At 37.0% G+C, this 19,477-nt stretch overlaps 1 protein-coding gene across 6 annotated transcripts in view; it reads right to left on the reverse strand.

Annotated features, from left to right (window-relative positions):
- Positions 1 to 19,477, reverse strand: part of ITSN1 (intersectin 1) — a 145,314-nt gene that overhangs the window by 35,211 nt on the left and 90,626 nt on the right. For all 6 annotated transcript variants that reach the window (XM_075033767.1, XM_075033766.1, XM_075033765.1 and 3 more), the window contains 7 exons: positions 18,427 to 18,671; positions 17,357 to 17,516; positions 16,299 to 16,504; positions 15,509 to 15,591; positions 13,159 to 13,325; positions 6,354 to 6,399; positions 1,494 to 1,615 (listed from right to left, as the gene is read on the reverse strand). In XM_075033767.1, coding sequence (XP_074889868.1) covers positions 1,494 to 1,615; positions 6,354 to 6,399; positions 13,159 to 13,325; positions 15,509 to 15,591; positions 16,299 to 16,504; positions 17,357 to 17,516; positions 18,427 to 18,671 — 1,029 coding nt within the window. The remainder of the gene's footprint in view (positions 1 to 1,493; positions 1,616 to 6,353; positions 6,400 to 13,158; positions 13,326 to 15,508; positions 15,592 to 16,298; positions 16,505 to 17,356; positions 17,517 to 18,426; positions 18,672 to 19,477) is intronic.

Here is a 19,477-nt window from a genome sequence, read left to right on the forward strand (position 1 = left end):
CCATTTCACTATGCTGCTGCATTAGCCTTTGTGCTCACAAAACAAAGGAGCACTACAATTACAGTGTTGGAAGAGGAGAATGAAAAAATAGGTAGGGGACTGGTAATGAAGAAAAAAACAACTTGTAAAACCATATGCAAGATAGTAAGGTACCCAAAGCTACATATAAGTATTTACACAACCAAAAACTAATTTTTAAAAAACCCTCACATTAGCTGCTAAGTGGTGATTGTGACAGCTCTTGCCCAGTGAAGCCTATTTTCTATCTTAAAATAATTTAACTGAGACTCTTTAAAGCTACAAGTTAACAACAACATAAAGGTTAGTGAGAATGAAAAGCAAAGCAATCCTAGAACATGATTTCTCCACAAAAGATGAAAAAATATCACCAGGAAAGGCAAAAAGGGCAGGTAATAATGTGGAAAAAAAATAATCTGAGTTAGTTGAAGCATCTGCATTGCAAAAATAAATTGATTACATTCTTTCATGTAATATTCCCAGTTAAAAAAACAAAACCAAAGAAAACCTCATTCAGTGGTACTGGGTGGGGTGGGGGGAGAGGAGCTTTGCCACTGAAAGTCACAGAGAAACAAAGTTTCCAGATTATCAGGTTCTACTTTAAAAAAAAAAAACCTGGTTAAAATATTTGATTATCTGTTATCTTCTGATACGAGACCAAAGCGCTCTCCTATCTGATGCTTGCAACAGACACCATTCTTTTCACTCTTCTACATTAAACTGAGCTGTTGCTGAGATGAAGCCATTAAACTGGTATTCTACACTGTTACATTCGTTAAGCAACCTGAAAAAGTGGCGGCCATCTTACAAAAACCACTGCTCTAAAATACTTCTCAATCTTTCAACAAAAGTGATAGCCAAACTTTTGGGCTGAAGCAATTTAGAAAGCTTCTTAGGAAGACATTCAGGACTGCACACCCTAGTATTTCTTCCGCTTCCACAGTGCACACAGGTATCAGCTGATCCAAATGCACGTGATATGCCTGGTCACTATCGGAATGGGACGTACAAGTAGACCCTGTCACTTAACCCAACAGTCCCATACACTCCTGTTGCATGGCTGGCTTTCCCCACAACCTGACATGACAACTGCTTTTTTGCTCACATGAAGAAGACTACTGGACATGAGACTGGGAGGATTCAAAAGCACCCAAAACAATACACCCTAAAATCCACTCCTTTCTTATATCTGAAGGGCCTCCAGGAAAATGTACAAGTGTCGGACTGCAGGCTGGGTCTGATTTGTGAGATGGGTATCCTTGACTTACAATGAGGCACAATGGCTTCCTCCTGCTGTCCTCCAAAGTTCAAAGAATTGGAATGTATGTATATTTTTGTATAGGCATTTTATTTGTAAATGCTTAATTGCAGAACATTTTCAAATTATTTATCATTGATGCATTCATCATTTTGAACTACTAAAAAATTACAAATTTTTTTACATGGAATTTCATTTCAAAAAAACAGTAACTAACTTGGAGCTCTCCTTCCCACCAGCCACCTGGATTCTTCTTTCTGATAAGAATCAACTGACCAGGAGCAAGAGTAAGCTGTTCTGGACCCGTTGCTGTGTAAGAGGCAATAACTTGGGCAATTTCTGTTGAAGCAGGGGGGAAAAAAAAAAGTTAATTTGGAAAAAACTGAACACATTCTATACAACATTAACTCTGCTGTTATCACTGGCACAGTACAACCATTTTGTATTTCTTTCCATAAAATTGTTATGTATTTATGTAGTTCCATGAAAACATATGGTAATCATAAAACAGATCAGAAGTTCATCGCACTACAGGAATAAAACAGAGGTGCAGCAGCTCTATGGGTAAGATATAAAAAATATTTGAAATAGAGAAAAAGAATAATGACCATCGTTAGAGCTGTATGGCTCTTAAAATCAAGCGTCATAATACTGTTTTCCAATAAATACATTTTGGTAGCATCAGTTTAGACTAAGCTCCCTAAAAAGAGGAGATACACATTGAAGACAATATAATGAAGTTGCAGTAACAGAGGTGCAAACTAATGAAGGCCTGCAGAAAATTTTTCACCACCAGACTAGACAAAAAAATGAATGTTTTCAAAATGTAACAAACAGCATTTATTTTAAAATCTTTAATCCATGAACATTAATACAAAAGTGGTGCCTTATTTGATCACGTACCAGCATGAATCTGATGCAGAGTAACTGTGAGCTCACGATTATCTCTCTGTTAAATTAGCCAAAGTAGACAATGCAGTTTACTCCATTTTACAGTGGTTGTGGAAAGAGAGATGATAACTTAGTCACCACAAAGTCAGCAGGGTTAACTTGTTTTCTGAACCAATTTGAACTGACAGGAGCTTATAAGCAGCTGTAGGCATTTTGCTGTCCTACTAATAGCTTTTAAGTCAGGTTTAGCATGTCATCAAACCATGTTTAGGGTGATGGAGAACATGTTTAATATTATGATAACTGGGAACCTTTCGTAAACAAACGATGGTAGATTTGGGAAATTTTTAGCTTTTGGTAAACTAAACCTTTTAGGCTGCTACATTTACATAGTCCCTTTTTAGCCATGAGCTAAGGGGAATCTGTGGGGAATTTTTTTTAGCCTTCATTTAGGTGTAAGGGGTCTCAGAGATCCAAAGCAGCACAAAAGTAGTGTTGTTACTGCTGAAAACTCCACTTTAGGATCCCAGTACACAGTCATTCATCACTTAAGCATCCTCCTTAACAGAATGATCCAGGTGTTCGTTTGTTGGGGAGGGCATGGGGAATTTGTTTTTTTGTTCTTATGAAGAACCTTTCCAGGAATAGTAAATTCTGACCTTGTGTTTAAGACAAAAGAAGTTTTTATCTGGCAATGCATCAAATAAAATTAGGGACCATCAAACAGCCAATGTGGGCACTGAGTTTGGTTATAGTTTTGGAAAAAGACTATCCTAGAACAAGCCCACAGCAGAGCTAGTAGTACAAGATCACAGAAACGTGTCTCAACTGCTTCAGTGCAAATACAGTCAGCTTAATTTAAAACCTCAGCAATTATCTGATCACAGATCAGTATACTGCTTGAGATTTTAGCTTTTATTTGAAAATCTTGACTAAAAAAACCTGTATCAGACTTTTTTTTTTCACTTATGATTACTGTTTGTATATATTTTCAATCTAGTCTATCCTAAAAAACTGGCACTGGAAGACTAAGCAGAAAAAGGTCATGCCTGCCGTCAGTTTACCCCTTTATAAAGCAGCGGAAAGCAATGCGACTGTGAGTGAGGTGGACTAGCAGTAAACACGGCAACAACAGCAAAAGGGACTGAGGCTGAAGGGAGCAAGTACACAGAAGTGGTCTCCAGCTTTCTTATGGGCAGCCATACTAAGAAAGTAACACAGTGCTGGGCATCATCCTACTTGGCCCTCTCTGTCAACAAGCGCCAAACTTCCTGTGGCCAAGAGAAACAGCAAAGGCGCTCAGTAACAACACATCACCCACAGGCTGTGAAAGGAGTGGGGTGTCTGCTGGCAAGGCAGAGAAAGGGAGCAATCATTGAAAATGCAGTTGTAGGCAGAGGAAACCACAAAGCCAACTCCCTTGAAACAGAGGGAGGTTTTGTTGCAGAGAAGAAACAACAAAATTATTTGAAGAACACCAGGAAAACGATCAGATGGTTTACTTAAAATTTAGAAGAAAAGAAAGACTAGGAAAATTAAAAATGGTCAAAGAAGCATTAAAGATGTAAAAGAACAACATAAGGAGGATGAAGAAGCAGAGATATGACAAGCAATCTGAGGTCACTGCAAACAATGACACACACAGAATTATCTATAGCAGAACCTCCCTCATAACTCAAGGAGGGGAAAGGCAGGCACACAGAGGTGGAACCAAACAGGTGATGAAAAACTAGGAGCTGACAGTTAGAAAGATGCTTTAAACCTGGATCTGGAACTTAGACAGCACACAAAGTGTGAAAGCAGAAGACAGAAGAAAGAATTTCTAAGTAAAATATAGGTGATAGTAAGTACTAAGTACCAAGATACTAAGTAAAAAAAGTAGATGATGATAGGAGAGCAGAAAGATTTACATAGAGAAAACCCAGGAGCAGCACAGTCTGTCCTGTATGAAGGCAAAGCAAGCAAACTATTTGGCAGGAAACATGGCTATACTACTAGAAAGTCTGCAAGCTTCCTGCATTTGCAGGTTTTTCCACAGAATCACATTAATTCCTCCACCCTAGAGCCATTCAGGAGGCAAGATGAACACAAGTAAACAAATTAACTGTGGGAGTTCATCAAAATAATTTTTTATTTTTTTTTTAATCAGGCAAAAACTTCTCTCACTACCATGGCAATTATAATATTCAGCATACCATACTGAAAGAGCAAAAATCTTATACCTTGCATCTCTCTCAGAACAAGAAATTTCTCATTTTTATCCACAAAAAGGTGATTTACAGGGCTCCAGGTATCAGATATCCTCTTTCACCAACCAGCAGCATAAAGAATTTTTACTGTGGACTGTGTGTTAAATAAGTTACAATACGAATTACAGGTTTAACATTCAGCTCTTCCATGTCACAGAGAAGCAGAAAGTTAGAGAAACCAACTCAGCAAAAACATTAAAAAAACAGAAATAGTTTTCCTTCCAGGAAGGGCTTTTTAATTTTGATTTATTTAAGTATTGAATTACTGAAAAGAGATCCAATTCAATTACAGTTCGGGCCAAAAAATGTGGCCTCTACTAAAACAGGTACATTTAGAAAAAAAAAAAAAGCCTTCTCACAGATATAATCATATTGCTGCTTGAATTCAGAGAGCAGTTTCTTTTCCTTTGCACTTCAACACACACTGTCACCAACTCCCACCCACTTGTCCCGCTGCTTCTAGAATAAACAGGAATATTTCACCTCATTCATTAGCATTTCACTTACATTGGCTGAGGACTTGCAGCTCATTTATAGTAAAAACATCCTTGCTGAAAAAGAGGCAGGATTGTTCCCAAAGTGTTCTTAAACTCCAAAAGATTCTGAACACAGCTTTTGTCAACATCCCCCCAGTCTCCACTGGAAGTTCAAATCCAGGAGACCAGTGACTATAAGGCTGGTACTCTAGGCTGAAGTCTTGCCGTCCACCATTCTCCCATGCATGGAAAAAGCAGCCAGCCCCATCAGCATCTTCTCACTATTCCTACCAGGTACTGCTTCCAGAGGTTTTGCAGATCTCTATTCTTGTCTGCTTCTCTTGAGCTTTGTATCTATTAATGTAACTATTTTTAATCATGCAAATGAAAGTTAGAAAGGGCAGGAGCAGTTTACTTCCAAGCCCTTCTTTCAATAGATCAGTATGATTTGGATCAGTGTGATTCAATGGATCAGTAAGATTTGACCACTGCAGCCCATTGCTCTTATGTAAAGGTAAAATAAGCCAAATGAAGTTGGGGCTGCTGCAATCTACTCTCCCTGCTCCTCTTACACAGCGAACCAGTTCAGGGAGACAAACCAAAATCTCCTCCCCACAAAACAAAACATGCATATGCATGTGTGTGCGTGTGGAAATACGGCAAGATTTGGTAGATCACATCCTTGAACCACCTCACTGTGAAACTGAACAAGCCTCAGAGAAAGGGACAGCATAGAAGCATGGAGCACCCTCTATTTAGTTTGGTTCAGCTCAATGCAAAGTCATCTCTTTGGTACAAAAGCAAATAAATACACCAGTGGGAAAAAAGAGGTGTCTTCTGGAAAGTTTACAAATGCCTGCCAGTGGCAGAGAATGCACTTTTCTAATGATCTTTGGAAATACAATGGCTGTTTGGAAGGACAGCCCTTACCACCCCAAGCGCCAGGGGACCTCTTTCTAGCCAAAAAGTAACCTGCAACATGATCTTCTGCAATATGACCAGGCTTGACAGGCCATAAGCTACATAGCATGGATACAAGGTATATGAGAAGCCGCACAAGAGCTCACAGAGTCTGTGTATACCATATTGTGTAGCATTCCAGGCAAACTGCTGCAAAACCACAGGGTAAGAATGTGTACTTCCATTTTCAGAGGCACTGGCAAACTTGGCCTTTTTGTAGGCTTACTATGATTGTAGGCAATATATTATGAAGTTTACATTCATTTTTGAGCAAGCAGATTTTTACTTTCTAGCTACATGCTATTTAGTGACTGATGCATGCTAGACAGAATGATTGACAGATTATGCATTATTTTATTATAGACAATGGTTTTCATTAGTGCAAATTACTACAAAATGACCAAGAGCATACATAACATATTTTCATGGAAAAGACTTTGTTGCCAATGAACTTAAGTACTTAAGAACAGATATAAGGTGCTGTCACAATATATGACTCACCAGGTTTCTTCCCTAAGCTTCCTGTTTTTCCTGCTGCTCCAGAAGCCTTGAAATAGAAAGTAAGATGTAAGTTTAGCACTCATATTTATTTCTCCAGTATATGAAAAAGTTTTACTATGCTTCACTTTGACACACTAAACAAGCATATAAGTAAAAAGAAACTCACAGGAAGATTCTATTCTTACAGAAACCCTTAATATTTTAGATGGCAATTAATATATAGGAATAAATACCAAGCAGTGTATGAAAGTGGATAACTAACTATACAAACATGTAGACTTCTTTCCTGAACTTTTCTTCCTTTTAGGGACTGCAAATACCAGCGTAATTCCAAATCATATAGCATTCGAATTGTAACTGTGTATCTACAGAATGTGAATTCTGTCAAGTTAAAGCAACAACAGTAGTTTCCAACTCTACAAATAGCTGGATTGCAAATATGCCTAAAAAACTAACTGGACACAATTATTTCAATACTGTCCATATGATTCTAAAATTTCTCATAAGGCACATTAGCATACTCAGTATAGTCACTGCATCTTTAAGATGAGTAGGTGGTGTGTGTTGCAGTAGTAAAAGTGCCACCACCATGTTTGTGCCCAAGCGAGACCATAAAACACTGAATAGCAAGGTGATATCTATCTATAGCTATTTCCTCTCAACCTAGATGGGGTGAGATGAGGGATGAACATCATTCAGGCCAAGAGATTTGCAAGAAAAGCCTTTGACCAGCCACAAGAAATCCAGCTTCAGTTATGTACAGGAAAACAGCGATACTGAAAGATGAAATTTAACATTAAAAGCTTTCATAATTTACAAACTCAAAGTTATCTTCCTTAAAAATAAATAAATAAAAATCTTTTCCCTTGAGGCCACTAGTTATTTGGGAAGATATATCTTTATTTATTTATTTTTAATGCACTCACAGGTCTACTGATATACATGCAATTAGAGTATTCAAAACAGTGTGTGGTCTCAACTCTGCCCCTTGCACGCCTCCCTTCCTCAGTCATCTTCCAACCCCTTTAGTCACCATCCCTGTCTAGGACAGCTTCCCCCTGCCCCCTAAATAATTACTTCAGTTTCTTCCCAGTACACTGTCAGTCTTATCTTCTGCAATAAAAATGGTTGATATGGATAACAGCAACATAACAAATCTAAACTATACTTTGGTCAGAAATGTTGAATAACCATAAATATCCTCTTGCCTTCAAAGCAAGGCTCACAACACTTCCACCCCCCCTCAACTTCTCCTTTAGGATCCTCCTTACACACATGGAGCCTACATCAAATGACCTGAAGGTTTTCACAGAATCCTAATTCCTCTACAGAAAAGAGCAGTTTCATCCTCAATATTCTCCATATTAACTTGATGCTTTGAGAACTTGGGTATTCTGGCAGAAAGCAATATAAGGAGTAACTAAACTAGTTAAATGACTGAGAGAACAGGGCCATTTAAAAAATGTGTATTGGTTTTGAATGCCTCTACAAAATAGATTATTAGTTAGATCTTCAATATGTCTTAAAGATTACATAGCTGCTCTAAGACATCCACGTTTTGAACACCTTTCAGAAAAGCTAGTAAAGAAGCCTGATCTTTCAGACTGAACTATAGCACCTCACAACACTGTATTAGTCAAGCCAACCCCACCTAATAAGAGCAGAAAACCCAGCAGAGTTGGCATTGCCTGCCTCAAAAGCTGTAACTGGTACTGGAAGATAAGAGTGGGGATGGGAAGGATTTTTTTTTTTTTTTTTTTTTTGGCACCAAAGCAGCTTACATGCATCTAGCACACCACACTTCACCTTGACATTTTGCAACTTAAATGTTGGGAAGGACTGTGGCAAGTGGATACTTTAAGTTAAATGATACCTGGATACCACTGTCTCAGTGCTACCTTCTTGTCATTGTAAAGTACTGATTATAGTTACTTTCTACAAGACCAGCAAATCTTCCTTTTTTCCCTATGTTCTTTTCCTTCTCTTCAGTTCTCCAACCTTCTCTACAACCACTGTGACCTCTATTAACAAAAATAGTGAAATAGGAAAGCATCATGCGGAGATCAGATACAAAGGCTAAGTTTAGGTCTGGGGACAAGAAGAAGATGGTCCAGACAGAGTGACTGCAAGTCAATCAACAGTCCCAAGTAGGGAAGATTAAAAGGTGTGGAACCAAAGGTGGCAACTGGCACTGATACAGTAATATTAGGAATTAATTCTGCTTTGGAAAGTTTTTCTGGCAGAGAAACACCCTCTCTCCTCCTCAATAGAGAACAAGTGTTTGGACCTTCAGAGAACACACTCCTGCAAAATATCACTTAGTCAACATCCAAGTTGCCAGATTAGGAGCATATGGACAGATAAAACAGGCTCTGACACTGTATCTTTACAGTCAACTGGTAAACATATAGAGATTATTTTAAGAAAGAAGCTTCAAAATCACCTTGACCAGACTGAGTCTGAATTCTGTTTGATGATTCTCTGAAGCCTTGGTAAAAAACCAGGAGAAATACATAGAGAAGTCCTGCAGTACTTCAATAAATAACTAAATTAATAAATAATGCGTTTAAGATAGAACCCAACTTCTGGCCTACTCAGTAGTTGGAGAAATAGTTTCTATTCTTTTGTTAAGAGGACATACCCCATTCTATTTCCCTTTTGCACACCTCAGACACTAAGTGCATCTGAGAATATTTTGTGACAAGTCTCTTGAAACCGTAGAGCAGAACTGGCTTTGTTAATTTAATAAAACACAGCAGTAGACTTGACAACTGTGTTGTACAGCAAGACCCTTAGAACCCAGATTAAATACATTCAGACTGTTACTATTTCTGAACATTTATGCAGAGTTTTGTAACTACAGGCATCTAAATTTTTGAGTTTCCAAGGTCACCATATGAGCTCCATACCTTATGGAGAGGTAATTATCACCAGGCTCAAGAAAGGCAGGGTAGATTAAAAACCTGTTACAGATCTGAATCCATCTACCTCAACCTAATGAAAACTCTGAGAATGGACCATGAACCAGTGTCATTGTTTATTTGAAGAACAAAGACTTTCACACTGTTAATAAGTAGAAACTTTAAGGAACAGGAAATAGTTTAATTTAGGAACTTGAGGTGAATGGGTAGCCTGGGACTAGGTACAGAAGAACAGATTCAAAAAAAAGTCTTCTGATGTATAAACCACTGACATTTTGAGGCTTACAACCATTTCTATAAACTCTATGCCTGCTGTTCAAAGACCAGCACTGCCTTACTTTTTCTTAAGGCCTAAGTTAATAGTGACATTAACTATTAAATTAATAGAACACATTAATTTACTCTTTTAGCAACATTTTCCACAATCAGCCAGCTGTCCAAGCACAGCGGCACATCTGAAAGTTAACAGACAGCCACTATTGTGAAATCCTTTGTAAAAACTGGCTCTGTGAACAAGCTGAATAGCAAAACCCTGTACGTGTAATGGCAATTATCCACTTGGAACAAGAAATATGTCCTGCAGGGCATATGAATCACTTTATGAAAATAAGCATCCCGGATATCAAGATCTCCATGAGCTCTGTGCTTTTTCCTCCCTCTCTCATCAAGATTTTATCTGAAGATGTGATTTTCACCAGCAAAAAGGGCAGTTGGAGCACTTTTTGATGAACTGCACTTAGCTGTTTCAGCCCCAGACAAGCTGAGATCAGGGAAACATCAAATTGACTTCTCTAATAGTTTTCAGTATTAAATGTCTATTTCTGAGTTCTCTACAAAGAAGATTTGTCAATATGTGTGCCTGTCTCTTACCAGACAGGACAAGCATCCAGTCTTTAAAGGCACACAAAAGACAGCTCTGCACATGTGAATATAAAAATTCCCAGGTTTTGAGACTAAACTCTGTTAAGAATATCTTAAGGGATAACAAAGGGAAAACAAAAAAAGTTCCTTCACAAAAGTTCAAAGGGAACTTAACATTACTAACAAGAATGTAGCTGAGGCTAAGTAACTAATTAGCAACTATTATTATCTACCTATGAAACAGGCCTCACAGGGTTTTAGGAGGCTGACAGTGCAAGTTCCCACTCATCAACTACAATACGAACTTACAGGTTATATAAAGAGACTTCGGGCACAGTTTCATGATCACAAGATATTCCACAGGTTAGGCAATTATCTGTAATCTTGTTCCTATACCTGCGTGGGGCAAGCCACCATCATTTTGATATATGTGAAGAATTATTGGCAAGGCTGAACTACAATCCACATCCTGGACTGCAAAAAGGAATGCTTTTCTTAACCAGGTAAATTCCCTGATACAGACTCACAAACACCTCCACTGCCACAACTGAAGGTATGTTGCACCACTCAGAGGAGAATCAAGCTGCTAGACTAGGGGACAGAGAGTTCAGAACTTCTTGTCTGGACTCTCACTAAGCTCTGTTGTCAGGGTAAACCTATACCCTGCCTAACACCACAACTTACCACTGTACAAAATTTACTCTAATCGTCAAAAAGACAAGCTAGCCTGCTGCAATGGGTTCCATAGTGCTACAGCTACAATGCTTCCACTAACTGAACCATTAAGTACTCCTCTTCTAATCTGGGACCTTATCTAACTTTATCTGCTGCTCCATAGTCACTAGATTTGACATAACTGAAAGATAAGAATGAGCACAGGCATATCCCAAACCACATACTAAAGGTAAGGTATGATGTTTTGCTTCTAAAATGAAGTATTTAACACAAAAAACAGCTAAGAATGCAGTTCAAAACCAGCTCAAGCTAATCTCAGCCAACACTGAGGCAATCTTGCCTCACTTGTACTGACATTTTTCTAACCCTTGCTGAGCTGACTCAGGGTACCATCTTCAAAGTATGTATTACTTCTGCTAGACTAGTTTTCTGCTCTGCTTAGTGTCCTGAACTGGCTTATTAACAGGTCAGATGAAAGATAGTGGCAGCAAATTTGGGGCAGGTAGGACCATACTTGTGCTCACTTAGAACGCGTTACATGTGATCATTTTGTATCAGAAATAGTGTGGCCAGCAGGAGCAGGGAGGTGGTTGTTCCCCTGTACTGGGCACTGGTGAGGCCGCACCTCGAGTGCTGTGTTCAGTTTTGGGCCCCTCGCTACAGGAAAGACATGGAGGTGCTGGAGCGTGTCCAGAGAAGGGCAACGAAGCTGGTGAGGGGCCTGGAGCACAAGTCTTGTGAGGAGCGGCTGAGGGAGCTGGGGCTGTTTAGTCTGGAGAAAAGGAGGCTGAGGGGAGACCTCATCGCTCTCTACAACTACCTGAAGGGGGGTTGTAGTGAGGTGGGTGTTGGTCTCTTCTCCCAAGTAGCAAGTGATAGGACAAGAGGAAATGGCCTCAAGATACATCAGGGGAGGTTTAGATAGGAAAAATATCTTCACTGAAAGGGTTGTCAAGCATTGGAACAGGCTGCCCTGGGTTGAGTCACCATCCCTGGAGTGTAGATGTGCCGCTTAGAGACATGGTTTAGTGGTTAGGATTGTGATTGGACTTGATGATCTTAAAGGTCTTTTTCCAACCTAAATGATTCTATGATTCTGTTCTATGAAACTAGTCTTAATGTGTACTGTGAGGTACAGTCTGTACCTCACAAATCAAGGGAACAACTAATCAAAACTGGGACAGGACTTCTCCAATGTAAGACTGATTAGTTTTCGAACTAGTAGTGCTAGGGATTGAAGAAAATTGTTACATGATGTAAAATATAGATGAAAAAAGTATCTGAAGTGTTTCTGAAAGCAATACCACCATACTATTTCCCCCAAGGACTGCAATACTAAATATCATTAACAACGAATTTTTTTTTAATCCTGTCTCAGAGGATGTTATTGAAATTTCTCTACTATCTAGAAATTTATTATATAAAGCCTTTCTACAGCTACATATGTCACTGCAGGTTTTATTCTTCAGCTTTTCCACCAACAGAAATAATTTTAAGTGACTTTGCTCAAGCTCTATATTGCAGACACAGTCTTTCATTGAGTTGTATCACATACACACAGAATTCAAGACTTGTGGAAAAAGCCTTACCACCTAGATTTCTAAAAATACAGTAATTTTTACTTATTTACTTTTCAAACCTCTCTTATTCTTAGAGACATAAATAGGAACTCCTTCTCATCAAGAGATTAATATTGTATTCAACTATGACTCTAAGCTAATTCCTACTAGTAGATTAATTATCCTGTCAAACAGATGAGGAATGTAAATGAGAAAACATCTTTCTTTAGAATTCCTAAAAAGAAAGAAAAAAAATTTAATACATACATGTTCTATCAGATTATTCCAGGATAAAAATCAGATGAAACAGAACCTCTATTATTCAGTGAAGAGATTTCAAATAAATATAGTAGTTAGCTAAGTTTTGTTGTGAAATTTTTCCTCTTGATTGCAAGAAAACAATGATAGGGGAAAAAATAAAAGATAATAGACTGAAATATCACTCTCTATATCTTTTTTTAAAAATAAAGGCAGTAAGATACAACTCAGTCATTAAAAACTCACCTGGGGAACAAAGTAGTAATAGCTATTCTGATTTGTGTCTACAAAACTGCCAAGTTAATAGTTAACATATGCAAGATTCATTTTAATATATGATGCACAAAGTTATTTACGACATTATGTTGTAAAATGCAACTATTATTGTTTTCCCTTTCCAATATCACATTCAGTAAAACTGCAAAATATTTTTAATTCCCTTATGATCCACTGACTTGAAACTATCACTACAACACCAAATAAAACATACCTCCCCCAGCTCAATTTTATAACATTTCAATATGTCTCTACCTCAGAATCTTTGAGTCTCACATAATTAGATGGAAAAACTCCTGATTTATCACCCAGTGTTCCTGTCCACCAGTCGCCATCTTTCTTTGTCACAAGAATCATATCACCTTGTTGAAAAGTTAGGTCTCCTTGTTCAGAACTCTCATAAGTATACATAGCAATATACTCTGTAAGAGGGAAACACAGAACATGGGAAAACACTTTATAAACTGCTCGATTATCGTTTGCAAAACCTAACTAATAGAATATAGTCTATCCACGGGCTAGATAGAAGACAAATTTATTAATTACTATTCATAGAAACCTCAATTTTTAATGCATAAAATGCTATCTATCAGAACTAAATACAATCTAGCAAAATGCTGCTTCTGGGAGATTAATTTTTGGTAAAAGTATTTGCTACTACAATTAAAATGTACATAAATTATTAATTTGTATCAGAAACTACTCTGAAAACATGTTTCCCAATGTTTTCTGTTTTGTGCTGATGACTAGAATTTTCAGTCTTGGGGATGGAAAGTCTCAGTATCCAAATATCTGTAGATACGGTCTTCATTTTACATAGGCTGTTTGGCTCTCGTATACAATGAATTCTTTCATTACTTGAAGCTTTGCATGAAGGGCACACATCTCATTGCATCTTACGCAACAGATGGCTGGGAAATGTTAAAACAAAGCCGGAATGTGTTCTGTTTTGTTAAAACACAGTCAACTACTTAGTATTCAAGTGCAAAAACACTAAAGTAGACTGATGTTGAGAACTGCAATGCATAATTCAGTCACAGAACTACATGAAAAATTTTTACACAAATTATTACAAAGAAGAATTTCAGACAATTCAGTAACATTTTCTATACAACTTGATACACCCTTATTTAACTGAGCATTATCACACTTTATATGGGCACAAAACAAATTTCTGAAGATGATATATCCTCTGCTTCTAGGACCAGCTCTGGACCCAAGAGCAGTTCACAATATTTCAAGACGACTTTCATGCATATGTAACAAATACATTCCAGTGTTCCCCTGCAGCTGGCAATTGTTCTATTTGCTTGAACACTAAATCTGACCAAAAAGCGTACCTCAGGGAAGTTCAGCAAGAATTCAAACCACAATTACTATCCTTAATGAAAGCTAAGACATGGTTTGTCTAATAATGGCAGCTGAAGAACACACACATCTGTTTGTATGCACATACACATGAACACACACATTAACGATCATAATGTATGCTATACATATGGAATTTTTCTTAAATCCTTTAAATGTAACAGAAGATGCTAAATCCATGCTTTATTATTTCTTAAAAATACAGCTTTTTTGAAATGTTTTATCAAAACGTTGTGCTCCTTTTTAATACAAACATATAGCCTGAGATATCCCATACTTTACAAAAAAAGACTTAGCATTTCTACTATTGCTTTTCCTCAAATATATAGTGAGCAAGACTAGTTGTGTTTTGAAATAACTGATTATCTCACTTTCCTTGTTACATGGATCTACAATTCCCTCTTTTAATTTCTGTAGTGCTCATGCCAGTGGCAAATTAAATACATCAGTAACCAAAAGAGACTCTTTCACTTAAAATTGTATGTAGAATTGTAGTTTAAAAACTTAAGGTGTGCTGTAGTGATTACATACAAATGTTCATTTGTAACCCATACTTAGATTCATTGATTTACTCTGACTGCGATTTAAATTAACCTAGCTGACTCTGTACTGAAGTAGATTAAGGGTGCCCACACAGTCTGTTAACACAGCTCCCGTGGAGACTTAACCTCCAGCTGAAGGGCGGTAACAGCCAGGAATGGAAGTCTTTTAAAGCCCTTCAGAGGCCTGACAATTATCTGTCTGTGCCCCAGGCTCCTTTAAAAATGAGGAGTAGCCTTGACCATAAGGATCACAACATTATATAACTGATTGTAATTTCTTTAATTAAGAGCTTTAATGAAACATTGGAAATGAGCTTTGGGTGAAATTGAGACATTAATAATAAATAATTCCTGACATAAAGTACATGTACAGATGTGCTTATTTGGCCCTCTGCAGAAACCCATTCCAGATCAGGAATTGTTACCAAAATATTTATACAAGAAAAAGTACAAACTACAGAAGATATTTTAATGGCATGTGAAATTATTTCTTCTATATACACAACTTATATAAATTCTTACTATAATAATTTTAAATCATTCTAGAAGCAAACTGATTTGCACTTCGGTTTTAACAGGGCTGATCTTAAAACACTAAGATCTGATTCTAAGCTTGTTTCTGGGTAATAAGCAGTCTTAATCTATTTAATTACATAGTAAAGTACTATTAATGCCATTCTGTCTGAAATGCTTACCTTCACCTGACATAGCTGCTTTTGTTGCTGGTGATGCTACTCTTTTCAGACTAGCAGGACTTTCTGAGGAACCAGAATCCATGCTTTAGAAGAAAATAATGGTTATTTAAGAAATTAAGTCTTCAGAAAAATTTTTATTGTTATATTTAAAAACTAAAAAATACATACGCATCCATAAGAAATTCCCTACATTTTAAAAGAAGAGACAGTAAATGTGCAAATAAAAACTTTTAAGTACAATGGCCAGTCATGGTTACATTTAGGTAACTGCCTTATATACACCAGTTTCTGCACCTCCTCTTCTCCCTCAGAGAAAAAAAAAAATAATAAAAAAAATCTAAAATCATTCTCATTTGTATTAATACTGTTAACATTGCCTTCACATTACACAGAACCAGATTTTGATTGTTTCATCTTTCAAGAGTAATAAGTGATTAAGTTTTGAGGTATACCTTTTTATTTTAGGGAAAGATAAGCTATGACTTACATAGCTGTAACTAATAAAATCCAATACACTAATTTTTCAGTTGCAAGTCACATAAAATTAAGACCGTTCATTAAACTTTAGATCTTTTGTTGGTGATGCGTGACCCAAGGAGAACTGAGGACAGTTTTCTTATTTCTTACATGAATTTCCAGGGCTGGAAGTCAAAATTCTCAGAAGAGAGTCATATAAAAAAAGCATTTTTACAGAGTAGATTCTAAACTTTAAAATTCAAGTGTGCAACTCTTCATATTTATTTAACTATTATAGGATAGAAGTAAAGTACAGTAAAAGCAAATAAAATACCTCGTTGACTTCCTAATTGGGCCTGAAATAAGCTTCACATATGATTTAGGAAACCACCCCTTTTGTCCTTGAACCTCTCCAAACCACCACATATCTTGCTGCTCCAAAACTGTGATGATATCATTTTTGTTGAAATTAAGGTGGTTGTCTTTTTTCGCTCTCCAAGGATACAAAGCCTGTGCTTGAAGCCCCTCCACTTTTTCGCCCTAATGAAATTTTTTAAAAAAAGAGAGAGAAGTCTGTCATGCACCACTTTTCATAAAGAAAGCTGCTTAAGGAATTATACTCTTATGCCACTTACATAGCAACAAAATAGACTCTCCCTCAACTGTATAAAGTAGCATCAATGAAACTTACAAAGTAATACCAGAAACATTTATAGTCCTCCTAGATTTCTATCTGCTAACACATAATCAATACAATGCAAGATTATCTGAGGTTTTGCTTAACAAGTTAAATAAAGTTTTACAACTAAGATATACACGTAATAAAGCTTCATGAAGCTATTTTGGCAGGACTTAAAGTAAACTTAATGGAAGATGATGTTTTGCTGCAAGTTATTCATTGTGCATTCCAACTTTTTTTTTTTCTCTAAGACACTAAGATATTTAGCATTTTTCAGAACACATTAACTTACAAAACAGTATGTTGTTCAGTTGAGGAAAAGGAAATGCCTTAACAGATGGACAGAATTCATCTGATGTGAAGCTTTGCCATTGCTACTCTACTTAACTACATAATCCACTTTGGAGTGAAGGTTATTGTCATGTGGTTCAGGAAAGCTCCAAGGAAGTGACTCAAAACTGGCATCCTGCCAAAACATGAAGACTGGACCACCAAAGTCTAAAAAAGCCAGCAAAGAATAGCAGAACAGAAACTGCTTCTTGTTAAATTCTGCCATGGATTTTGCAAATGGAGGTACGCTACCTGTTCATCACTCCAAACTGAAATAGCTTACCTATTTCAGGGGACTGTTTTAATGCATGGTCAATGTTCATACTTTGCTTTCCAAACGTTTGTGCTGGGTCAGAACAGTTTTAATGAATATAGGCACTCACCTGACCCAAGACAGGAGAGGGAGATGATCCTGTAACAGTAGCGGGAGTGAAGGCTGATCGCTGCCGCAGCTGCCCTGCACTCGGAACAGTCAAAGACGGCTGAGCTGCCCAGGCATCCCAGTTATCAGTCTCTGGTTTCTCACTAGTGTTTGTAGGCCATCTGAAAAAAAAAAGAGAATGATGCAATTCCTACTGTTTTCAATTGAATAAAAACATTCATGCAGGAAGATTATGCAGAAAAAAATTTCTACATTCTAGGTTAATTTCTTTCAATTGAATAATCCATGAGCATCATAACTCTCAGGTGGAAGTACTGCAATCAAATATAGGCTAACAATAAAATTATCTTAACAAGGCAATCTCTAAATACATCTGCTTGTCCTCACTACTTAAGGCTAGCTCAGAAAAATGACTTTTTGCAGTAAAACAGAAAAAGTTTAAATAACTGAAAAAGCTACTGTGACCTATTTGATGAAAATTTTGAAATAGAACACATTATGTACTGTAATATTGCACTAAGATATTTAGACTTTAATTTATAAATATGTATTACATGGTCAAAGGTAAGATAATTCCTTACCCAACCCCATTTACATAGGGTTGATAATACTGCACGGAGCATTAAGTTGAGTTAACAAGACATCTAGGGAAGGGCACATATTCTACTTGCATCTGTCTTATTAATGTTGTGATAAGAAATTAATAAATCATCTTTTCATGTTAACTCTCATTAACATTTTTTGCATAAACCAAGTTGGAAACCTTCAATGAGAATTGGTGTCAACTAATTTAAGAGAAGGAAGGTGAACACCTTGGCATTTCTACCATTTCACTATCCTCACTTAGGAAAGTGTCCACATTCGTGATGTCCACTGCAGATATGCTGGGCATATCTGGAGGCAGATATGATGGGAGCATGGCTAAAGTTCCACAAGGCTACGATTTTAACTATTTACTATTGAAAAAATATTTTACTTCAAACAAGCTACTCTGTGTTAACTGCCACCACAGTCAAATTGATTAAAAAGGACTCCACCACATTTAAGATGATAATCACTACCCAAACATACGTTGAACTGAAGTCTGCCCAGTTATTGGCAGTTGTTGTACACTCTGTAGAAGCAGGAGTTCCTAGTGATGTAGTGGTTTCATGCACAGAAACTTTAGGTGCAGCAGCTGCCTCAACTGCTGGCTTTACAGAAGCTGGAACTTCATTTTCAGGTATTTTCTCTGCATAGTTTGCAGGGAACCATCCAGTTTTCCCCTTCAATTCTCCACCAAGCCATCCTGGTTCTCCAGTCTGGCTTTCATCCACCTGTAGGCGCATCAAGTTAGAAAGTTAAGAAACATAAGATACAAATGGAATTTTTACTGAAAACAATCCATCTCATCCACAGTAATTAACTTTCTCTAGTTACAGAGACATGACACCTTCATTACAAATAGAAGTTCCACCTAGGTAGAATTTTTTGTTGTTATTTAATTTACCTTTGGATGATTATGTTGACAGATATTCCTTCTATGGCCTATTAACAGATAGGGAACATTTTGCAACACAATACTACTTTGCAATACTTTTAAAATTATTTTTTCCCCCAAGCCAAAATCAAAAGGATTTCTTGGTGATGAGGTAAAAAAGTTTTATTTCAGTCTTAATGCATAAGCCAAGCATGGGTTTTTAAACAGTTGCTTGAAAGTCTGTCATAGTACAGCAGACTTGGGAGAAGCGAGTTCTAGAGAAATCCCTTAAATATTGAATGTTTCTGGTTTAACTAAGACAAAATGCAGTTTTTAACAAGTTTTCCTAGATTTTCTCTTGCAGAAAATACAACAAAAAACCACAGCATATTAAAAACAACACCCATCAAACAATTCAAAACAAATCCACAGATTTGCTAATGTATTTATACAAAACAATTCCACAGTAAGTTTTCATACACAAATTTGAAGGCCTCGGTTCTTTCCCTTCACTCCGATGTCTTTGCCAAGCCATAAAGGACAGGATGAAACCGGGCTATTTTTGCAGCTGTATTTTAATTCCTACTTATTGATTATTATAATCATGTTAAGCTAAGATTTTGCAAATTTCACACTGTCCTGCTAACTTCCCTTAAACATTTC

Source organism: Buteo buteo, chromosome 8 (genome assembly GCF_964188355.1).
Source record: "Buteo buteo chromosome 8, bButBut1.hap1.1, whole genome shotgun sequence".
Taxonomy (NCBI): domain Eukaryota; kingdom Metazoa; phylum Chordata; class Aves; order Accipitriformes; family Accipitridae; genus Buteo; species Buteo buteo.